The sequence below is a fragment of the Callionymus lyra genome, chromosome 4 (genome assembly GCF_982586985.1).
Source record: "Callionymus lyra chromosome 4, fCalLyr1.hap1.1, whole genome shotgun sequence".
Lineage (NCBI taxonomy): Eukaryota > Metazoa > Chordata > Actinopteri > Syngnathiformes > Callionymidae > Callionymus > Callionymus lyra.
The window spans coordinates 37543422-37568744 of NC_141821.1; the positions used below are offsets into that span (position 1 = coordinate 37543422).

General features: G+C 41.8%; 2 protein-coding genes across 2 annotated transcripts; one reads left to right on the forward strand and one right to left on the reverse strand.

Moving 5' to 3' along the window:
* The first annotated feature begins 11325 nt into the window (after positions 1–11325).
* Positions 11326–17909, forward strand: LOC148082905 (aflatoxin B1 aldehyde reductase member 4-like). Its single transcript, XM_087788307.1, has 7 exons — positions 11326–11632; positions 16126–16313; positions 16386–16490; positions 16601–16697; positions 16766–16865; positions 16935–17064; positions 17690–17909. The coding sequence occupies exons 1-7, from the start codon at positions 11341–11343 to the stop codon at positions 17849–17851; spliced, it is 1074 nt and encodes a 357-aa protein (XP_087644433.1). The 5' UTR covers positions 11326–11340; the 3' UTR covers positions 17852–17909.
* A 44-nt stretch (positions 17910–17953) lies between these two features.
* On the reverse strand, positions 17954–19543 carry LOC148082906 (mRNA turnover protein 4 homolog). Its single transcript, XM_087788308.1, has 4 exons — positions 19495–19543; positions 19284–19417; positions 18298–18374; positions 17954–18236 (listed from the first exon to the last, which is right to left on the reverse strand). The coding sequence occupies exons 2-4, from the start codon at positions 19345–19347 to the stop codon at positions 18093–18095; spliced, it is 285 nt and encodes a 94-aa protein (XP_087644434.1). The 5' UTR covers positions 19348–19417; positions 19495–19543; the 3' UTR covers positions 17954–18092.
* Positions 19544–25323: the final 5780 nt, after the last annotated feature.

Below are 25323 nucleotides of genomic sequence, written 5' to 3' on the forward strand. Positions count from 1 at the left end.
ATTTTTATCGTAGGTTTATCCGGGGTTATAGCCAGGTTGCCGCTCCACTAACCCAGCATACCTCCACCAAGAGTCCTTTCCTCTGGTCCGCCAAGGCGGAACACTCCCTTAACCAGCTGCGCTCGCTGTTCTCCTCCGCACCCATCCTACGACACCCGGACCCAACCCGTCAGTTCATCGTGGAAGTGGACGCCTCTGAAACCGGTATAGGAGCGGTGCTTTCACAGAGGTGCTCCAGGGACAACAAGGTGCATCCATGTGCCTTTTATTCCAGGAAGCTGTCTCAAGCGGAGCGCAACTACGACATTGGCAACCGGGAGCTCCTGGCGGTGGTGGCTGCACTTCAGGAGTGGAGGCACTGGTTGGAGGGCTCAGAGGTACCTTTTCTGGTTCTAACGGATCATAAGAACTTGCTCTACTTACAGGAGGCCAGGCTCCTGAACTCCCGCCAGGCCCGTTGGGCCCTGTTTCTGGGCCGATTTGACTTTTCCCTGACTTACCGCCCAGGAGGTAAGAACATTAAGCCTGACGCCTTATCCCGACAGTTTGCTCCTTCCCAGGAGGGTCTTGCGGATGAGACCATCCTCCCTAAGCGGTGCTTTATTAGGGCGGCCAGCTGGGATATAGAGAGGGTAGTTCTGGAGGCTCAGGAGAGTCACCCAGGACCCAGCTCTGGACCGCCTGATAGACCCTTTGTTCCGCAGCCAGCTCATGCCCAAGTGCTTCAGTGGGGGCACAACCACAGGGTGGCGTGTCACCCTGGCGTTTCGAGGACACTCTCGTTTCTCAAACAGAGATTCTGGTGGCCGGAGATGGCACGCGACGTCAAGGAGTTTGTGGCTGCCTGTGCCACTTGTGCTCGCGGAAAGTCCTCTCGTCGCCCCCCAGCTGGACTCCTTCAACCCTTACCTGTGCCGAGTCGCCCCTGGTCGCACATCTCAGTGGACTTCGTCACCGGTCTTCCTCCATCCATGGGTAGGACAGTAATCCTTACAGTGGTGGACCGCTTCTCCAAGATGGTGCACTTCATCCCCCTGATCAAGTTTCCGTCCGCAGTGGAGACAGCGGACCTGCTGGTCCTACACATTTTTAGACTTCATGGCATCCCAGTGGACATTGTCTCGGATCGTGGACCCCAGTTCTCCTCGCAAGTCTGGAGAGCATTCTGCAAGTCCCTGGGGGCTAATGCTAGCCTTTCTTCAGGCTACCATCCGCAGAACAACGAACAGACGGAACGGGCTAACCAGGACTTAGAATCAACACTACGCTGTGTGTCGGCTCGTCACCCTGCCTCCTGGTGTCAGCACATCCCCTGGGTGGAGTATGCTCACAATTCCCTAACGTCATCTGCCACTGGGAGGTCACCGTTCATGGCTGCTTACGGGTATCAACCACCTCTCTTCCCCTCTCAGGAGAGGGAGGCAGCGGTTCCCTCAGTTCGTGCCCACCTACGACGTTGTCGGTCTGTCTGGCACCAGACCAGGGCTGCATTGTCCCTCACCGCCACCCGGAATCGTTGACTTGCTGACAAGCACCGTGTGCCAGTGCCAAATTACTCACCTGGCCAGAAGGTCTGGTTGTCCAACCGGGACGTCCCCCTTCCTTTGGAATCACGCAAGCTGGCTCCCAGGTTCGTGGGGCCCTTTGAGATCGAGAGGATCATAAGTCCCACTGCCATGCGCCTCATGCTCCCTCCGTCACTCAAGGTCCACCCTACTTTCCACGTCTCACTCCTGAAGCCTGTCACCACCAGTCCTCTTAGTTCGGCAGCCGAGCCTCCACCTCCACCTCTCATCATTGACGATCACCCCGCTTACAGAGTCCACAAGATCCTGGAGGTTCGCCGCAGAGGTCGGGGCTTCCAGTATCTGGTAGACTGGGAGGGCTACGGTCCAGAGGAACGCTCCTGGATATCCCACTCCCTCATCCTGGACCTCTCCCTCCTCCGAGACTTTTACCAGGAGCACCCGGAAAGACCGGGTAGAACGCCTGGAGGCGCTACCTAGAGGGAGGGGGGGGGGGGTACTGTCATGTTTATGTCCTTCCTGTTTTATTTTGAAGTTGTGTTTCCGTTTGGTACGTGTCCTGTGTTCTGTTTTGACAGACGCTGGCAGGTGCGCGGCTGGGGATGATTGTGTGGCGGGTTCTTCCTACTGATAAGGAGCATCCCTACCCGGAAGAACTCGCCAGAGTATTCAGTTCACGTGAGTCCTTTTGTCCTTTTGTTTTTAGTTGCTGTTCGAGACCCCGATCTCCAGCCGTGCCCTGCCTCCGTCCCGAGCGCCTGTTTTGTTTTTTGTTCCGGTCCGTTCCGACCGTTTGGATTATTAAAAGACTTTTATTCTGAACTATTCCTCCGAGGATTATTGACACTTCCGCATCTGGGTCTCCTGCCTTGATCGACTCGTGACATTTATGTCCATAGGAGAATGTGCTGTTACTTTTGGAAATACTCCACCAAGGAGGCTCATTTTTAACTACAACAGTTTTAAAGTGAAAATTCAGAAATCACTCATTTTCTACTCACCCTCATGTCGAGTAAGGGTTGGGATTATTTTCAGAGTAATCTGTTCCTTTGAAATTATAGACAAAACTTTAATTACATTTTAAAATAGCGACTTGCGCTCAGTTGTGTTCGTACATATCTTCATCCAAAAAACACATGTTTAATTGGCTGAAGCATGTGGTAAAAGCAAAAGAACAGGAATATTCTAGATTACTGTGGTGATTTTCAATTATCGACTTGAAAAAAGCTCAACTAAAAAAAAAAAGTGTCTAGATTTAATGCAGATGTCTTTCCTGCTTTCTTCCTTAACATAAAGCTTTTTATGTATTTATTGTTATCTTAACAATGTTGTCCGGGCTTTTGAGTTTACACAGTGGGATACTTCCGGTCACCAAAACAATTGAGTTGATAAGAGTTTAAATGTCATACTGGCAAGCTTGTTTGTCTATACAACATATATAATCCATATATATTTAAAAAGAAAATTGCACTTACAGACTAAGAGAAAAATTATTTAAGATTTCAAAATGACAAACATTTTAGTAGGTATTTCAGTGATTGTAAAGAGCTCATGGCTAAACCTTAAAAGATTTAAATTTTAAATAGACATTATAAATGTCTATATATCGTCTTCATATATTTACCTCAAATTTTGTCTATACCTTTTGAAATTGGTAATTAAGAAGCTTATTTATTTTGAAGCCACTAATTAGCTCAAAATGTGAAATGGATTTTACTTGTGGAGAAGAGGAAGTCGCTCAGCCTATGAGTGATTGATTTGAAGGTGAAACAACACATCTATTAAGAATGAACCTAAAATGTCAAGCCTTGTCATTCTGCGTAAAATCAGAAGTAATCCTGGGTAACATCGTAGTAAATAACATTGAGGTGACCCATTTGGAAGATTAAAATATCAGACATTTTTAAATCTGCAGAATTTTCTTTTTGATATTGTTCTCAACAAAAGATAATACGTGTTATGGACTTGATGTTGTTGTTGGCTGACGCTTAAATATACTGTTACACCCCAAGACTGCATTGGTCAAAAGCAGAAATGAAAAACCTTGGCTCCTTAACAATCATCCGCCAATTGAATTGAGAAGTCCACTTTAGATTTTTGTGCCAAACACTCCATAAAGTTATGTCTTCAATGATTTTGTTAACCAGTGAGTGATGCAAAACTCACAACAACTACTGTGGCTGTGAAATTCCTTTATATACGCCTTCACCTAGCATCAGAGAAAATACTTATTCTTTGTTGTACATCGTTAATGTTTCAAGACCAAAATAAACTTTAAACCTAAAAAAAACAGATAAAAAAAAAATGCAAAAGAACAATCCATTCCATAATAATTATATGTGTTTATGTTCTAGAAACTGTAGTAAATTGTTATTCAAATTATTTCACTAACTTTACTTCTAATGTTTGATATTAAAGTGGATGATGTCCTGAAGATTAACAGATTCTTGCAGTCTCTTCCTCCTTCTCAGCTTTCACATCCCTACAGAGAAATATAAAATACAAAAAGTTTTATTAATTACTTGACCAAGGCAGATGTACTTTTTCTCTCCTGACGGTCGCTTGTCTGCGTGATGTGCACTGGCCTTTACTCAGAGTCTCACACCACTTGTGTGCGTAAAAAACACCCCGAAAAGAGCACCTTTCACGAGACACGCTTACGACGCAGAGTTCATGCTCAAGGCTGATGTCTTATCTTATAATCTGGTGCGCCCTATTTATGAAAACAGTTCTAAAATAGGCCGTTCATTGAAGGTGCGTCTTATAATCCGGTGTGCCGTATAGTGCGGAATATACGGTAGCACATTTTGCGGCAATGCATAACGAGTTTTACGACAAGCCGACACAATGCTGACCTTCTGCGGCGTTATAACTCAACAAGTGCCGGATTTCGTGGAGCCTCGGAGGAGGTGATTTTTTTTAAACATTTTTTGAGAACAGGCAAAAATCAATGCGCGCAGAGGCATCATACATACATTTTAGTTGGTGTGGCCTTATGGTTAAAGGGCACCTAATGTGCTGATTTAAGTGTCTCTTAAATAGTTCTAGGACCTCTATTATACTCATCAGTATGTTTCTTGCACAAAACTCTCAATTAATGAAGATATTTACATTAGAAAATACGCTTAAGCGCGCACTTAAGATGTGCCGTTTCAGCTGAGACTAAGTCTGGTCCAAGCAACCACGCCCACTCTGCTCTGATCAGTCACAAAAACACCAGTTGCATTCAAGGACGTGAATTTCAAACTCACTGATGAAACTCCCGTTTTGTACATTCAAAACGAATAATAAAAATCAGGTTTGCTGCTTAATGTACACATTACAAAAACACCTAAAGGCAGAAGTAACTCACACCATCTTTACATAAATATTTATTCTGTTTCACGTCAGAATGTTTAGTTTAAACCATTATCTCGTTTGGCGAGATTTCAGTCGGGAGAGAACTTTATTAAGTAATAACTTCAAAACGGAGCAACGTCATGATGAATGACCTACTGCATTTTGAAGAGGACGATTTCAACATTTACGTGATGTGAATAAGTCAGGAGAGTTGGGTTTTCACATTAGGTGCCATTTAAAAAAAAGAAGATGCATTTAAGATCTAGAAAACAGAAGAAAAGTATGCAATGAACCTTGCTTCAAATTTCATTATGGATCAAATGTATTACATCTGTTAAAGAAGTAAATGCAGAATATAACATGTTTGTCTACAGTTTATCACTCTCTTTGTACCTTGTAACTGTACCTTGTAGATAGTTAGAACATTAACAAAATGTTCGTTAATGACTTGTTACTGTGTAATAATGAAATATAACTACCCTTGATAAATCAGTCATAGATCCTAACAAGCTATTAGTAAATCATTTGATAATGATTATTAATGTACAGTTAATAGTTATTGAGGCGTTAATCTTCTAGGTTTCAACTAGTCCTCATTTAATCAGTATTAACATATATTTTAAAGATTATTAAGAACTCAGAAAAGACAAGGTTGAAACAGACCATTTAAACAACTGCTTTATTACATGAAAGGCTGAGTAAACCCGTGTGCTATGATCAATGGCTCTTCAAAATTACATTACTCAAAAGACATTTATTTTTAGTGAGAGTTAGGAAATAATTATTCCAGGAATCAGATCAAGGAAAAGTTGGTTTTCAAGCATGATCTTTTTTGCACACAAATGCGTGCGAAGTAGTGCACAGGTGATCAGTCCAAAGAAATGTTTCTGAAAGATAAAGAAACATGGTAAGTTCAATAATTATGATTAATAATCAATTCTCATTTCCAATATATTACATTAAAAGTGCATGAAGATATAAAATGTATAAATAATTTACAACATGTAAAAATCGCAATATTGAAACTGGCTTGTATTTGACTTACTGTCTTTATTCATTGCAATGCAGGCTCCTGTTGTAGGAAAACCATTATGCCAGTACACGTAATCCAGTGGTGTGCCGTCACTCCATAGAAAAACTTTATCCTAAAATTAAATTTTGAAAAATATGTGAGAAACTACGTAGGATTTTACGTTCTGGGTAAGCTGTATTACCTCTTGACAGTCAGTGCCTCCTATCCATGTTGTAAGAAGTGGATTAGCTACTTTCCTAATCAGCTCCTCGATAAACCGATGCTCTGGAAAACTGTGAATAGATACAAGTTGTGCGTTCATTCCTCGGCAGGCGATCTAAAGATTGAGTGAAAGTATTGGTTATCACATTTGACACAAAATTGCAATTAACACTGTTGTTATTTTTTTATCTACAGAAAAAAAACACAAATAATTTTGATTTTTGCGTTTAAAAGCTGAAGATGATCAATGTTTGTCAGGTGGTTTAGGATCAATTTTGCAGGCAAAGGAGAGGGTTAATTGGGACATTTGGTTGTTAATGGTTGAGACTATGAGTTTGTAGTATTTTGATACACTTTGTTAGGTCAAATATTTTTTATTGTGGCATCTCCATGATGTTTTATTTATTAACCGTTTTTGAGAATTGTTAAGGTTTGAATATATCAAAATAAGTTCTTTATTTAAAAAAAATTAATTTGAGAAAATTTCAAATATTGGAATTAGAAACTCTATGTGTAAAGAAAGAAATCAAAGAGAATGTTTTTTTAAAAATTGAAAAATAATTCTTCCACCTCTAGTAAACTCATTTGAACTTCATATCAAACTTTTTCAGATGCTGAAACATGCGGCTTGTGTGAATATTTTTCTCCACCTTACTTTTGTAAGTTGCCAAACCATTCACAGCATGGGAGTGCACCTGACTCTGATCAGCATTATCAGCACATATTATCAGGTCAAGTCACTCTGTCCTTTAGAATTGTGTGCCAAGTTATCACAGCCTCAGGGATTTTTATACTATGGCTGCTTCAAAATAAGTTATGGGAAAAAAAAACAATGCATCTAAGATCAAGAAAAAAGTAGAAAATTATGGAATGAGCCCTGCTTTAATTTTCCTTATAAATCAAATGTCAAAGTATTTCAAGGCTACTATCTTTATTTTCTAGAAGAGTAAAGAGTTATTTACCTCAGCTGCAGACCAGGTTTTGAGAGTAGTGTCAAAGAAGTAACTGTGATCACCATGATCCTTCCAGCCTGATGTTACTGCATCTGTTAAAGAACAAAAAAAAACATTAGTCTATATCACTCTCTTTGAATCGTATCTTTGTTTGTATTCACTTACGAGCAGTAGCCTGTATCACCATTGTCCAAAGAAGAAGAGACACGAACAGCTGCTTCATTCTGAAGATGTTGGTTTCCCTGATGAGGGAAGAAAAGTCTTGAATGTGAGTGGAGTGGAAGGAAGAAGGATGATTGAGGAGAAGAAGTAGAATAGTTTTTCATACCTTTGGATACTACTTTGATGGTCTGTGTTCTGCAGCCAAACCCTACAAATAGACTGCTACCTCATATACACAGTTACTGACCTGTCACACCTGTTGCTTTGTCACTTTTGGCAGCAAAAGTATCAGTAAACAAACCAAGGTTCATGATTTGAACACAGTATTTACTTCAAGCCCTTTTTTAATGTCACTATCTTAACTTTTTGCATTGAATATCCTTCACCAACGTGAGTTGACTGACTGGTATAACCCTGTTTTGATAAAAAAAAAATCCCAACGTGGATTTTACTTTTTACATGTGATCAAATGTATCTAATTGAATTATAACTGTTTAATTGTCAAATGATCCAATATGTTCCACAACTTTCTCTTGATTCCATCTTTTTCTTCTTCCAGCTGTGACGGAGAATTGCAAATACCTCCTTTCTGCTCATTTCAGGGGAATTTAAAATATTGTAGGACCACACTTTTGGGAAAGGTAATATACATAGCAGACTCAGTTATGGGAAAATAAGATGTGTATTTTACCAAATCTTCCATTCCAGCAAGTTAGAGTGTAATATAGTCATTCTTGGATGTTTAAGTATCTCTGTTTGTCCTTCTCTACCCAAAATTCAATATTGTTTTTCTTCATGTCCTGTATTTTTCTCTAACACTACTACTAATAATAGTAATGTCATGTTTTGACCACGTGATGCCTTTGTTTTGATTTTGTTCTTTGACAGGCGCAGGCAGGTGCGCATGATCTGCGGCTGATTGGTGGGCGGTTTCTTCCCGGTCTTAAGGAGCAGCTCGTCCCAGAAGAATCCGCCAGATTATTTCGTCTCCTGATCGAGGTTTGGCTTCCCCGTATGTCTCTGGACATTTATCCCGTGTTTTGGACCTGTTCCTGTTTCCGACGTTGCCCGTACCTCTCGTTCTAACATGAGTCTTTTTGTTCCTCCTGTTTTAGTTATCGGCCAGCTGCGCCCCTGCCTGCGTCCTGGATTTTTGCCTGTGATCCTGATCCCCCTTTTTGTGGATTCACCTTTGTTTATTGACACCCGTTCTGGGTTACGTTTTGGATTTTTACCTGTTTTATTAAACCCTGTTGGATTACCTCTTGGAACTTTGTTTTACTTCCGCACCTGGGTCTCAAGACTTTTTTGAACTGTAACAGAATAATCTGGCCAGTAATGGACCCAGCGGAAATAAAGGAGCTCCGCCGAGCTCTCGGTTCTCAAGGAACCAGACTCTGTACTCTTGAAGAAGTGACACAGGACAGTCACTCAGCGCTCGTCAAGCTGCCGCAGCCTCTGTGCGCGCACCGACTGCCTCCTCTCAGGCTCACCCTGAAAGACTGCCGGCTCTACGTGAACCTGTTATACCCACTCCGGAACATTATAATGGAGATGTGGGTGGTTGTGCACGTTTTTTAATCCAGGTCCAACTAGTGTTCAGCCAGCAGCCATCTTCATTTTCCTCTGGTCGCACCCAGATCGCTTATTTAATAAATCTCCTCTGGGGTAGAGCAGCTGATTGGGCAACTTCTCTGTGGGAGTCTAAGTCTCCGGTTTTATCTAATTATGATTGTTTTACGGACGAACTGCGCCGTGTTTTCGACCTCCCACATCGCTCTCCTGCTATGTCTGCTCGCAAATTACTTTAAGACAGGGTGATGAATCTGTGGGGCAATATTCAATCAGTTTTCGGATATTAGCCGCCGAGAGTGGATGGAATGAGCCCCCGCTAATAACTGCTTTTAGCCAGGGGCTAAGTAACTCTATCAAGGACCAGCTCGCCACTCGTGACGAACCTGAAGGGTTAGAAGCACTTATAAGCTTATCCATTAAAATTGATAATAGGCTGAGGGAACGATGCAGGGAACTTGGCAAGAATGTTTTCTCCCCTCTTCCTTCCTTCTGTAACCGACCAGTTCCTCAGGTGACCCCTACGACCCCTACGCCACCACCTGACGAGCCTATGCAACTCGGTCGAACACGTTTGACTCCGGAACAGCGCTCACACAGACTAACGAGGGGATTGTGTCTGTACTGTGGTGAGCCTGGTCACAGACTTCGTTTCTGTCCTGGCCGTCCGAAGGTCAGTACTCAGGTGGGACACACCCTCTCCTCTCCTGATCCCTCTCACCGGATCACTCTACCTGCACTTTTGACTTCTGACTTGACTTCCACTGCTGAGGTTGTACTTATAGATTCTGGCGCCGACGACAACTTCATTGACAAGGACTTTGCTTTTTCCCTTAACATCCCCTTGGTTCAACTCGACGTTCCCCGACCGATCTGTGCCATTGACGGCAGACCCCTTACCGACGTGACTCACGAGACTAGGTCCCTGTCCCTCACTATTTCGGGTAACCACTCTGAAGCTATTCGTTTCCTTGTGATTTCCTCTCCCTCCTCTCCGTTGGTTCTTGGCCTGCCTTGGCTCCGTCTTCACAACCCTCACTTTGACTGGGTGAATTCTTCTGTCTTGGGTTGGAGTTCTTTCTGTCATTCACAATGTCTTTGTTCTGCTCCTGTAACCTCAGTCCCTCAGCTTCCTGTGTCTTCCCCTCCTGACCTCTCCTGTGTCCCCCCAGAGTATCACAGTTTGGGTGAGGTTTTTAGTAAGGAAAGGGCTCTATCCCTGCCACCACACCGCCCCTACGACTGCGCTATAGACCTACTCCCTGGATCTCCTCTACCCTCCAGTAGGCTCTTCAATGTATCTCGCCCGGAGAGACAAGCTCTGGAGACTTGCATAGGAGAGTTGCTGGGTTGATCCGACCTTCCTCATCTGCCCTAGGTGCAGGTTTTTTCTTTGTTGGCAAGAAGGACAAGACCCTCAGACCTTGTATTGACTACCGGGGACTAAATAATATTACAATCAAGTATAGGTACCCTCTTCCACTAATTGACCCCTCATTCGATCCCTTGAATAAGGCAAGGATTTTTACTAAACTTGATTTACGTAACGCCTATCATTTAGTCCGCATTAGGGAGGGTGATGAGTGGAAGACTGCATTCAAGACTCCTCTCGGCCCTTTCGAATATTTGGTTATGCCGTTCGGTCTGACTAACGCCCCCGCAGTATTCCAAGGACTGATTAATGACGTACTCAGAGACTTCCTAAATGACTTCGTATACGTGTATCTTGATGACATACTTATTTTTTCCAGAACCCCTGAGGAACATCTCTGCCAGGTTCGTCGCGTCTTACAACGCCTATTAGAAAACAAGTTGTTTGTTAAGGCTGAGAAGTGCGACTTTGGGGTATCTTCGGTATGTTTTCTGGGCTTTATTTTAGAGCAGGGCAAATTAAGGCCTGACCATAAGAAGATTGAGGCAGTAACTCAGTGGCCAGTACCGGGTTCCCGTAAACAGTTCCTGGGCTTTGCAATTTTTTATAGAAGGTTCATCAGGGGTTATAGCCAGGTTGCTGCTCCTCTCACGAGGCTAACGTCCACTAAGACTCCCTTCCTCTGGTCGGTTGAGGCCGAGGGGGCTTTTCACAGGCTGTGTTCCTTGTTCTCCTCTGCACCCATCATGCGCCATCCGGATCCTACACGACAGTTCATCGTCGAGGCTGACGCCTCTGACACCGGTGTAGGTACAATTTCGGTCCCCCCTACAATATCGGTCCCCCCACTTCCTACGTGATGACGTCACACGCGTCATATGCGAACGTCTCTTTAAAATATTTTTTATGGGTTAAAGAAACGTCAACAGAACGTTTACATGATACTTTTTACCACACATAAAACATTTATATTAACAAAAAGACGATCTTCGTCAACATAATCACTTTCCGTTCTTTCATTTCCTGGTCTGACGACACACGTGACTTTGAGACCAACGGAAGGGTCCGCGCTACATGTGACGAAGCCGCTGATTGGCTGAAGAAAAATCGCTCGCAGTTGAAAAAGCAACTTAAGTTGAGACTTCCTGCTCGACCTTTAACGTCCGCCACTGCTGGGCTACCATGCGCTGTTTACTAGCCGTCAGCAGCTTGTGCTCGCGCACCAGAAGTCTCACTTTCCACGCACACTTTCTGCGAGGTTGTGTCTCCCGGAGAAACATGTCGGCAACTCAGGCTCAGAAACCCGTGTCCTTACTTGGAACCATGATGTTCGGTGGTCGAGCTGACGCCGAGCAGAGCCAGGAGATGGTGAAGGCTTTCCTGGAGAGAGGACACACACGCGTGGACACAGCCTTCATGTACACGGACGGGAAATCCGAGACTGTTATCGGAGGAATGAACCTGCCCAGGACAGGTGAGGTAGAGTCACACCTGCAGACCACAGGGGCTACAGCTGCCATCTTTCTTCTTCTACGACTAAATCTTTGTACTCACCAAGTCTCATGATCACTAAAGTACTTTTTTTCTGGGTTACTTTTATTTCGTTTACAAGTAATTTTGAAATAGTAATGTTAATAGTAATATGGATATAAAAACACACCAAATAAAGCCACTCAGATTTTCTCATTATTTATCTGTATTTCTTTCTTATGTTGTTTTCCCCCAAGTTCTTAAATATAATAATAATAATAATACATTTTATTTAAAGGCGCCTTTCTTGACACTCAAGGTCACCATACATAGGTTACATACATAAAACATTTTAAAACACAACAATAAAATATGTATAAATAAAAAGTAGCAGACAAGGGTAGAGGAATAGCATCTAATGGAATAAGCAGTTTTAAACAGATGTATATTCTAAAATAAAACCGTATTGTAAATACGTTATATAGCGCTTTTCGAGACCAGGGTCACAAAGCGCTTTAACAATCAAAACAATACTCAAAACAGTACATACTTCAAAGATCAAGATAATACTGAGAACAACACAGGAGTTCGAGAAATTCAAGGAAAAGCCTGAACAAATAGAAACGTCTTAAGATGTTTCTTAAAGGAGTCAGTAGACTCCATCAAGCGCAAAGAGAGAGGAAGATTGTTCCAAAGCTTAGGAGCAACAGCCTGAAAAGATTTCTCTCCTCTGGTCCTGAGCCGTGTGCGAGGAACCATCAGTAGATTCTGATCCACAGACCTCAGAGACCGAGCTGGGGTGTAAGGCTGGATCAGATCAGTGATGTAAGGAGGAGCCTGACCATGAATAGCTCTGAAAGTAAGAACCAGAATTTTAAAGTTGATCCTGAAAGAAACTGGAAGCCAGTGAAGAGTTTTAAGGACCAGAGAAATGTGAGTTCTTCTACTAGAGCGGGTCAGAATTCTCGCTGCAGAGTTCTGAATCAACTGCAGGCGAGACAGCTCCTTCTTGTTAAGACATGAAAACAAACTGTTACAATAGTCCAGACGAGAAGAAACAAACGCATGGATTACAAGCTCCAGATCATGTTGTGACAGCATTTTCCTAAGTTTAGAGATTTTTCTCAGTTGAAGGAAACAGTTTCTGGTCAGTTTTCTACAGTGTTGAACAAGAGACATGTCTTTATCAAATACAACACCCAGGTTTCTCAGGCTCAGTTTGACAGACTGACCTAAGTCACCCAAGTACTGACTCAACCCTGGAATCTTATCATCAGGAGCAATCACCAGAGTTTCAGTTTTGTCCACATTAAGCTGTAAAGTGTTTTCACTCAGCCATTGTTTGATTTCTAGCAAACAATTGACTAAGCTGTTCAGCCTTTGGGGCTCAGTTGGGTCAAAAGAGCAGTAGAGCTGGATGTCATCAGCAAAAATGTGATAAGAAACATCTGGAAATCTCTGAATGATTTTACCAAGGGGAATCAAGTACAGCAAAAACAATAAAGGACCCAGAACAGAACCTTGAGGGACTCCACACAACAGATCTGCCGATTCAGACCTCATTTGATTGGCAGATACACTAAAACTGCGCCCAGAAAGGTAAGATGAGAACCATTCTAACACAGACCCAGACAGTCCCACTTCATCCCTTAGTCTTCTCAGCAGGATCTGGTGATCAACTGTGTCAAAGGCTGACGACAGATCCAAGAGAACCAGAACAGTGAATTTACCAGAGTCAGCCGACATCATGATGTCACTGGACACTTTCAGTAAAGCTGTCTCCGTAGAGTGATGTTTACGGAAGCCAGACTGAAACTTCTCATGGATGTCGCTCTGATCCAAGAACAAAGACAGCTGCTCAGACACCACCTTCTCCAAGATCTTGGACAAGAAAGGGAGCTTAGAAATAGGCCTGAAATTACTGAGGTCAGTTGGGTCTAAGCCTGGTTTTTTGAGCAGAGGCTCCACAATGGCATGTTTAAATGCATTGGGAAAAACCCCTGTGGAAAGGGAGAGGTTCACCATATTGGTAACCCAGGGGCCAATTACATCAAATACTTTGATAAAAAGCCTACAAGGAAGGACGTCATCTGAGCAAGAGGAGGGTTTCATCATGTTCACTAGTGCTGAAATATCACCCAAAGATACAGCAGTGAAGGAGGACCAAGAGGAGGAGATGGGCTCAGAGACAGTAGGGGTTCCCAACAAAGGGGGAGAGATTTTCTCTTTGATCAATTTAATTTTGTCAATGAAAAATCTCAACAATGCATTGCTGTCAGCTTCACAGAAGACCGGCGTGATTTGAGGAGCAGGAGACACGAGAGAATTAATCGTGTCAAACAAAACTTTGGGGTTTTTCCTATTTGCTGCTACCAGTTTTCTGATGTAATCAGATCTAGCAGTTTCTACCATCTCATTGTAAGAAGTCAACAGATCCCTGAGGTGAAGTCTGTGCACCTCAAGTTTAGTAGACTTCCAGAGACGCTCAGTCTTTCGACAAAGTCTCTTCAGACTCAGGAGATCTTCATTTGTCCAAGGGCACCGTTTTTTATGAATTTTCAAGTTCGATTTAACAGGTGCCACTTGATCCAGTATTTCAACACAATGATCAGTAAAACAGTGAATCAAACTGTCCACATCTGGACAGTCATCAAAGGAAAGACGGTCAAACATAGCAGAAAAGCTGTCTGCAGTATCAGCTGAGATGACACGCCTCTGAGACCTAACTTTCAAAGGCTTAGGTTCAGGGATGAAGTCCAGGTTAAACAAGACAAGAGAATGATCACTCAGATGGACATCATGTACAGATACATTAGAAATGTTCAGGCCAAGAGTAAAAACTAAGTCTAAAATGTGGCCTTTTTGACGAGTGGGTTCAGAAACATGTTGCTCAAAATTAAAGGCTTCAGTTAAAGTTAAAAGTTCTTTAGCAGAACAAGATGTGACGTCATCAACATGAAGATTAAAGTCTCCAAGAATAAGAACAGATTCCATCTGAATAATGGAAGATAAGAAGTCACTAAAGTCTTTCAAGAACACCGCCGCAGGACCAGGCGGACGGTAGATTGACACACAATAGAAAGGTCTTGTAGAACCAACCAAGATCATCTGAGACTCAAAAGAAGTGAATTCCTGTGTCTGAATCACTTTGCAAGAACAACTCTCCCTAAAAACAGTAGCAAGACCTCCTCCACGACCAGAGAAGCGAGGCTTCCCCAGGACAGCGCTCCCTACTGGACAGAGTTCGTTCAGATGAATAAACTCTTCCTCTCTCTGCCAAGTCTCAGAAAGACATAATAAATCCAAATTAACTCTTGTGAAAAGATCATTAAGAATAAAGGATTTATTAGTAATGGAGCGAACATTAAGAAGTCCCACATTCAGCACCAATGACGTCACTGACGACGCCGCGTCACTGACAGGCGCGCAGAGCGGGATCTTTTGAAGCGAACAGCGGTCACGTGGGTACCAGCTGTCACTGAAGTTCAACTCGGTTGTAAAAGTCGAATTAAAGAGAGGAAATGAAAAAATCTTACCACCTTTCGTTGAGGTCTGGACAGACGGCAGCGCTGATGTGTCGTCACTCACAGTGAGAGGAATGTCGATCAAATATCGATGACGTTCGATGACGTCAGAGTTGTTCCGAGCGATCGCAACTGCACGTCTCATCCTGACCTGTACTCCAGCCCGACTCGATCCCTTGTGGAAATCGCCCGGTACTCGAGAGATCAAACGATATTCCACAGAGTCCGAGTCGATGAGAAGCGGAGCCGGAAACACGTTCACCGGACGTTGGTAACGGTCGCGAGTGAAGTCCTCCATCGACTCTCTGATGTTGAAAAGAGCATCACGATCATAGATCCGAGATGCTTGAGACATATCTTAAGTGATATGAGCATAATATCCGGACAAGTAGTCGTTAAAACGACTGTTTTTGGCAATTATTGCAGGAGCTCACGTTTCAAGCAGCCGATCAAAGGCTCACCGGAAGCCTGCATGTCGTAATTCTCGTTTTAGTTGTTGATATAAACAAAATGTGTGTGTGAATACATTTTCACTGACTATAGTATAAAAGTGTAAGAAGTGTTTGTGTGTGTGTATATATGTATATATATATATATATATATATATATATTTTTTAATATATATTAAACTATTTTTTTTTTTTTTTTACTCACAATTTGTTTATTTTTGTGTTGAAATTAAACTTATGGCCAATGACTCAGTCACTACATCTTCTGCAGTCCAAGGAACAATAAAATCCAAGCGATATCCCTGCGATGACTGAGGACAAGAGGAGACAGTGGACTCTAGCGGCTTTAAAAGTTGATGTCTTTAATTGAAAGCAGTTACAACTTTGTCAAGATTCATACGGTCTGGAAATTCTGAAACACCAGAGTCAAGTACTCTGTATCAATATACGTATCATCCGATTGTTTCCAATACATTATCCTACATTCATATCTATGTGTTAAATGTTTGTTTTTTCATTGGCAGTTAGCATCGCCACCAAGGCTAACCCCTGGGAGGGTAAAACACTGAAACCGGAAAGTGTTCGCTCACAGCTGGAGGCCTCTCTGAAGAAACTGAAGACGGACTGTGTAGAACTTTTCTACCTGCACGCCCCTGACCACCAGACCCCCATCCAGGACACGCTCCGAGCCTGCGATGAGCTCCACAAAGAAGTAATGAAACTCCTCTAAGGGTACTTATCGTTATCATGCCAGCAATAAACTAGTCCTGTTCATCACTTGCAGGCAAAGTTCAAGGAGTTTGGTCTCTCTAACTACGCCTCGTGGGAAGTGGCTGAAATCGCTTCTATCTGTAGACACAACAACTGGGTCGTCCCGACTGTGTATCAGGTGATCACGACTCATTGTGTAATCTGGCTACAATATATGAAGCTGTGCAGGCTCATTCATTTGTGTTATAAATGTGAAATAATGAATGATTGACCTTTGACCCCTCACAGGGGATGTACAATGCTACCACAAGACAGGTGGAGACGGAGCTGCTTCCATGTTTGAGATACTTCGGGATGAGGTTTTATGCGTATAATCCTCTTGCAGGTACAGTTTGTTACGGTTAAGTTTTTTCTTTAAGTTTATTCAGCAACTATTTTAACATGTATTATCAGGCGGTCTTCTCACTGGGAAGTACCACTATGTAGACCAAGATGCTTCTCAACCTGAAGGCCGTTTCTTTGGGAACAGATGGGCTGCTGCCTACAGGGACAGGTAAAGGACTTCTTTTTTTTGTTTTTAAATCAAGAGGCTCTTTTCATTCAGGCCCTTTTCTGATGCAAGATACTGGAAGCAAAGTCACTTTGAGGCGATCGAGTTGGTGTTGAAAGCGATGGAGAATGCATACAGCGCAAACAAACCTACTCTGACATCAGCTGCCATGCGCTGGATGTACCATCACTCCCAGCTCAAGGTAACGTCCAGTTATTTTTCATTAGTTCAAGTCAGATTGTTTGATTAAACCTTGACCTGACCCTCATATGTCGACTCTTTCGAATACTTCTTTCATTCAAGAACATTTGAGTGAATAGTTGTGTTCCTTATTGGTTTGGTTTAAAAAATTTGTGTGAAATTAGAAAATGTTAACTCTAAGCTTTTTTTATCTTCATCTTAAATACAGGTAATTTTGTGATAATTAATTCCTTAAGAGTCTACATGTGTTTCCACATCATTTATATTAAAGTATTTTTATTGTAAAATGTCTGGTAAGGTGCATTTGACGTTTAAAAAACATCACATCACCATTTAATTACCTTTTTTTTAATAAAACATTAACTATTAAACGTTTATATATAATTAAATGTGACACTCATGTCAGACAGTAAACCTACAACATTGTAAAATGTTATATTTGAGTTTAAATTGAGAAACAATTAAAGGTTCATCTATACTTGACCCTTGTGTGTTGAGACTACCTTGACATTTCTTTCAACTATATAACGTCTTGGAATTTTTTGGGGGGGCAATATACTGAGTTTACTGTACTGAGCGTTTGGTTTTGAATTGCATCATCAAGTTTTAATCCTGCCTCCTCACAGGGTGAACTAGGAGACGGAGTGATCATCGGCATGTCGACGATGGAGCAGCTGAAGGAGAACCTGACGGTTGCAGAAGAGGGTCCACTGGATGAAAGAGTCGTTGAAGCTTTTAAAGAAGCCTGGAACATCGTGTCTCACGAGTGTCCAAACTATTTCAGATAAAACTCAAGACGACTGGGATTAATCTTCCTCTAATGTACACAAATCAATCAGTGTTTTGATTATAAACGGAAATGATTTTGAGGTCAGTGATTGTGGAACTCATTGACTCACAGAAACAAGTTTATATTGGTTGAAAATGGAGCAACATTACAGTTTGTTTGAGAGCAGCAACAATAAATGTTGCACATGATAAAAAAAAAGCTAAAAAGTAGAATCGAATGTTAAAGTCCTTGCAGAAATTTCATTCTGCATCATCATCATCTTCGTCATCCTCCTCCTGCATGGGCTCCTCTTTACCGCTTAGATTCAGAAACTCCCCCGTCTCAGAGTGCCACATGGATTTGATCTGTACCTTGAACTCCGCCATTTCAATTCCAATCAATTTCTAGGAACAAATAAAGCAGTTTTAGTTTCATTTATTGACTGGCATCTTGTCAGAAACCTACCAGAATACGGGCTTGTTCAGGAGTCAGCGTGTCGCCCTCCTTGCAGACTCTGTGGTCCTGCAGCAGCGTCACCACACCTTCAGGATGTTTAAACACAGTTAATAACTCACCAAAGATGCTTTTATTTCTCAGGGCTCAAGTGGGTTTCTTAGCATATGAGAGAGATTTATAGGTTCTGCTCCCTGCAGACACTAAAAGCACTTTCAAATATGAAGCGTCCACTACTTGACTAAGGCTGAACGCTTATTGAAAAAAATATTGTGATTGCGATTATTTTATCAAAGTCATTTTTATGCAATTTTTAAATCTAATACAATAAATTATTAACTTTACATCAAAATGTATTTCTCTTAGATTCTCAATATGGATTTATGAAGTCTTTTTATGATGAAGGCAAATTAAGCATACCTTAAAATAAAGGGAGTAGGTTTATTTAGTTTATGTTTGTAAACAAACATATTCACTGCAAACACTGAAAACTAGTGTAAAAACGTGCTAAAAGTGTAATGTAAACATTTACATTTATGAGTCAATAATAAGTCATAGAAACTAGTCAGTCATTATTTTCCTTACTGCATATTTTTGCACAGTTTCTCGTGTGTTTAAGTGCATTTCCTGTCATACACAATAATATATTATCATTAAAACAATTTGAATTGTGTGATTGCATAAGGTAACTTTAATGAGCACACACAAACACGCCGGTGGTTCGCGCACACACAGACACACGTCTCGATTCAAATGTGCGAACCGATGTCAGGATGTAAAGTTCTTGAAAACACTGTAGTTTGTTTCTTATGCTGCTCTTTAGCTTCTCTAGACGTCACTGATCACAGGTTCAAGCGTCTCTCTCCTCTTGCTCCGCTCGCAAGTCAAAACCTTTGCGATGTAATTATCGCATTTTTGAATATAGCGATTATATTGCGAATACGATTAATCGTTCAGCACATTTTATTATTTTTAAAGGTGCTTTTCCTCCAGCTTACCTTTTTTAAGAGCTGTGGGAAGACCAAGTTGCCGTAGCTGAGGTTCCATTGAGTGGACCAGCATCCAGAGTTACATCCATCTTTGCCTGGTTGCCAGAGCGGGCGTAATCGTTCTCTTTAAATCGTCGAAATACCTAAAAGAAAATGTTTAAAGTACAGTTAATTAAACTAGTTCATGTTTTTTAAGGAAAAAAGCTGAAGCTCGGCTTACTCTTGCACTTCCTCTTTTGTTTTATTTGTGAAGAGCACGCCCACTTCTCCTCGTAGCTGCCTGCTCACCTGCATGTTTAAAAGGCAAAAAAAAGGGCAAAAGTGTAACCGTTAGCAAAACTTTCTCTTTTCAAGGGTCCAGATTCTTTTGTAGTTTACACACAAAGTTAAGTTTGGAACCTCTCTTGTATCCCAACCAACACCATAAAGCTTGATTCAGAATAAACTGATCCAAGCAAAAGAACTTCCTGTATTCATATCATCAATGACTAGGGTTGCAACAATACATCTACAATGACAATTATTTTGAACCAAATAGATGCTCAACAGATAACTATTTGATTTAAAAAAAACAACTTCAAAACCCATTCAGAAAAACTTAATTTTTACACTTAAATATATACCGTTACTGTAAAGGGATTCAATCTATACCATGATATGTATATGGTCATATTTTCTCAGTCCTAGACTCTTCCTTTTCTACCCCTTTTTACTGCATTTTTTTAACCAAGACAAATCTTAAAACACTTTCCTAGTTGGTCAATTCCATTATCACAAAACCATGTGCATTACAAATTAAGAAGGATGAACTAAAATACTGTTTTCATGAACTATAAAAAATGAATAAGTTAAAATATTTTGCAGTACGTCTCATAAACGTGTTAAAGCTTTTTTGGTATCGTAAGTACCAAATACATGTTTTCTTGGCAGAACCAGCAAAGGCATTATATACGTGTGCGCTATCAGCGCTGAAGAAGAACCTACTTCTTGAACATTTAAAAAACACGACAACTCTTCTTATTGATACTGGAAATACTATAGATCTGAGGCGGATGAATGCAGGTTTTTAAGGGTTAACATTTACAACAAACACATCCCTGAAGTTAGGAAGTTAACAGAGGAAACAATTCGAACCAACAATACTTGAAAGACATCTCGACTTGTTTGTAGTTTAAGGCGAGTAGTTTTAGTTTGAAATAACGTGTTTCACGTAAAACTGACAACAACACACGTTCTGATATTTGAGATAAGACACATCACTATAGACCAGTGGTTCTTAACGTTGTTGGAGGTACCGAACCCCACCAGTTTCATATGCGCATACACCGAACCCCTCTTTAATGAAAAATAAAATATGATTTCTTGAATTTTGAATATCGCCGATATTTATATAGACAGGTTCAGCCAATCAACTGCTAGACGTGAGAATGTCGCTGATTGGCCACTTTAATGTTACAATTAAGACCATAAACCCTAATATATTACAACCGTTTTTCAATAATATGACAACAAATGTCAATAGTATGAAAATTAGAAAATGTTTATTGCCAGTAGTGTTAAAAAAACACGATTTTTTTTTGTAGTGCATACATTATACAAATATGACAATTAAAAAAATGACTCGTTCAATAAAGTGGGCATATGTACATTTAATAATTGATTTAATTGATTTAAAAAAAATCGAAACCTAAATAATTACTGAGGTGTTTGTGATCCGAACTACAGACTAAGTTATTGAAAGGGGAATATTCTAACTCTAATGATTTTTATTTCATTATACAGTTGTGCTTTATTATTAGTAAAACAGCTTCAGCCAATCAGCGGCTTCGTTGGTCTCAAAGTCACGTGTGTCGTCAGACCAGGAAATGAAAGAACGGAAAGTGATTATGTTGACGAAGATCGTCTTTTTGTCAATATAAATGTTTTATGTGTGGTAAAAAGTATCATGTAAACGTTCTGTTGACGTTTCTTTAACCCATAAAAAATATGTTAAAGAGACGTTCGCATATGACGCGTGTGACGTCATCACGTAGGAAATAGGGGGACCGATATTGTAGGGGGGACCGAAATTGTACCTACACCGGCATCGGCGCAGTGCTCTCCCAGCGTTGCCCTAAAGACGACAAGGTGCACCCTTGTGCTTTCTTCTCACGGAAGTTGTCACCGGCGGAGGGCAACTACGACATCGGGAACAGGGAACTCCTGGCGGTGGTGGCAGCTCTTCAGGAGTGGAGGCACTGGTTGTAGGGCTCTGAGGTACCTTTTCTAGTCCTTACGGACCACAAGAACCTGACTTATTTGCGTGATGCAAAACGTTTGAACTCTCGTCAGGCCCGGTGGGCACTTTTTCTTGGACGTTTTGATTTTACCCTGACCTATCGCCCCGGCAGCAAGAACGTGAAGCCTGATGCACTGTCAGGTCAGTTTGAACCTCCCCAGGCCGACGGCAAGGGTGACACCATCTTGCCAGAGAAGTGTTTTCTAAGGGCCGCTCGCTGGAACGTCGAGAGACTTGTCCAGGAGGCATTGGAGAGGGATCCTGGACCAAACTCTGCTCCACCTGACCGACTGTTCGTTCCCAAGGCGGTCCGGTCTCAGGTCCTACAATGGGGACACAACCATAAGGTAACCTGCCACCCAGGAGTAACCAGAACCTTATTCTATCTTAAACAGAGATTCTGGTGGCCGGACATGGCTCAGGATGTCAGGGAGTTTGTAGCTGCTTGTTCCATCTGCGCTCGAGGAAAGTCTTCTCGACGCCCTCCTTCTGGTCTCCTGCAACCTCTTCCAGTTCCAAGTCGTCCCTGGTCACACATCTCCGTCGACTTTGTCACTGGTCTCCCCCCTTCATCTGGCATGACGGTAATACTCACAGTGGTAGACCGCTTTACTAAGATGGTGCACTTTATCCCTCTGCTGAAGTTGCCTTCCGCATTGGAGACGGCGGACCTGCTGGTCCAACATGTTTTTCGGATTCACGGCATTCCAGTGGACATAGTCTCCGATCGTGGTCCTCAGTTTTCCTCCCAAGTCTGGAGAGCTTTTTGCAAATCCCTGGGGGCAAATCCCAGCCTTTCGTCAGGTTACCACCCACAGAGTAACGGACAGACGGAGCGAGCTAACCAGGACCTGGAGTCCGCTTTACGCTGTGTGTCGGCTCGTCACCCTGCCTCCTGGTGTCAGCATATCCCCTGGGTGGAGTATGCTCACAATTCTCTGACATCATCAGCCACGGGGATGTCACCCTTCATGGCCGCCTATGGTTTTCAACCACCTCTCTTCCCCTCTCAGGAGAGTGAAGCAGCGGTTCCCTCCGTCCGTGCCCACATACGACGTTGTCGGTCAGTCTGGTACCACACCAGGGCTGCCTTGTCCCGCACCGCCGCCCGTAATCGACGTCTCGCGGACAAGCACCGTCTACCTGCTCCGGATTATTCACCTGGCCAGAGGGTCTGGCTTTCCACCCGAGACCTCCCCCTTCCAGTGGAGTCATGTAAGCTGGCCCCCAGGTTCGTAGGGCCATTTGTGATTGAGAGGATTATCAGTCCCACTGCCGTGCGTCTCAAGCTTCCCCCGTCGCTCAAGGTCCATCCTACGTTCCACGTCTCCCTCCTGAAACCGGTCGCCTCCAGTCCACTCTGTCCTCCAACCGAGCCTCCACCACCGCCGCTCGTCATTGATGACCACCCAGCTTATAGGGTCAACAAGATCCTGGACATTCGACGCAGAGGTCGGGGCACCAATACCTGGTGGACTGGGAGGGTTATGGTCCGGAGGAACGCTCATGGATCTCCCGGTCCCTAATCCTCGACCCATCCCCTACTTAAGGATTTCAGGTAGAGCGCCAGGTGGCGCTATGTAGAGGGGGGGGGTACTGTCATGTTTTGACCACGTGATGCCTTTGTTTTGATTTTGTTCTTTGACAGGCGCAGGCAGGTGCGCATGATCTGCGGCTGATTGGTGGGCGGTTTCTTCCCGGTCTTAAGGAGCAGCTCGTCCCAGAAGAATCCGCCAGATTATTTCGTCTCCTGATCGAGGTTTGGCTTCCCCGTATGTCTCTGGACATTTATCCCGTGTTTTGGACCTGTTCCTGTTTCCGACGTTGCCCGTACCTCTCGTTCTAACGTGAGTCGTTTGTTCCTCCTGTTTTAGTTATCGGCCAGCTGCGCCCCTGCCTGCGTCCTGGATTTTTGCCTGTGATCCTGATCCCCCTTTTTGTGGATTCACCTTTGTTTATTGACACCCGTTCTGGGTTACGTTTTGGATTTTTACCTGTTTTATTAAACCCTGTTGGATTACCTCTTGGAACTTTGTTTTACTTCCGCACCTGGGTCTCAAGACTTTTTTGAACTGTAACAAGTAATCCATAACCTGGATTATTTGAATGACTGGTGGTTATCGTCCATGGAAATAGTAAATGACTCTTGCAAATTGAAAGAATATTTAACCAATGTAATGATTCATTTATGTGAAAAAAAACTACAGTATTTTCATCTAGAAGTCTTTTAATCTTTTTATTTGAATTAAATTGAGATTTTTTGTTGCATTCATAGTTGCTATAAAAAACAACAACAATAAAATGTGCAAAAGGGATGTTTATGATATGGTAAGTTTGAAATAAAGAAACATACTGAGATCAAAACCACAGAATACATATTTTGCGTGTATCCAACAAACATTTCTTGAGCAATATATCTTCCATGAGTCATCCATATTACATTATATGGTGTCAGAATTGTAGCCCAAATGCCGCCATGGAGACAAGATGACATAGTTTGTTCCTCAGGGTTGCAATGAGATAAACGTATGAGAGAGTGGCCATTTAAATGTAGAAGTCCAACCCCTTGACTTCAGATTCTCTGCTTATGCCAAAGCTCAGCATTAGCATTTGCTTTATTTTTTTCTACTTCCTAATAGCTCACTCAAAGCTAAGAAAATAGATTAAAATATCATAATGAGCCCAAAAAATATCACGTTATGTGATAGATCTTACAATACGAAATGAAGTGTTCAAGAGATAACAGAAAGTTATCACAAGATAAAGTGATATGATCACAAGATAACATGTTATGTATTTTTTATTACCCTGAATAGAATATGTAGTGTATTCTTGCATTCATTTTATTTTGGTTATTTATTGTTAATGTTACCTAATGCTGTCGCCGGATCACTCTTTCATAGGACACAATAAACAAATGATTGATGATTATGCTTACTAGAACGTTCTTAGTTTATATGAACGTGGCTCATTTGAATAAACAATACGATTTGTTTAAAGTCATTTGAATCACATTAGTGCTGTCACTGGTGCTATGGCACCAAGTTTTTTACCAGCACTTTTCATTCCTGCTCACTTAACCATAATGTTGTGGAAGGAAATATGAGCCACTGGATGTTAAAAATCAATTTCCATTTTTTGGTTTAATACAATAAATGCTCAACAGTTTTGAGATTCTCTTTTTTCCCTCCATTTCTAGCTCCCAGAATAAAGACATACATAGGATTTTTTCTTTCGTAAATAGTGGTATAGAAGATAAAACAATTAAACGTTATTTTAAGGTTTTGTTTTGAGTTTTTGATGATGGCATTATTTGGAAGTATGACAAGCAGAGCACTGTTTACATAGGAACGTTTTTCACTGTTTTTCAAGTCTTGTATCACGGTTGTTATTAATGAACAACAAATGTAATAGATGCTTTGATATAACTGGTAAATAGATCATCCTAATAAACAATAAGAAAATAAACCATTTCCCGAAGGAGACCTCCAGAGGGATCAATAAAGTTTATTTATCCATCAATAAACGGTTAACTGATTAGTTGTTAATGACTTGTTAAGTAAGTACAGTTTGTAAATTATTTATAACTGTACCTGATACTGTATATTAATGATATATAACTATACTTTATAAATTTGTCATAGATCCGAGATCCTAGCAAGCTATTAGTAAATCAATTGTTAATGATAAGTTTCAACTATTAGTTATTAAATAAGAGTCAACAGATATTTAAAAAATGATTAAGAACTCGTCTGTCAGTAGTTTACTAAA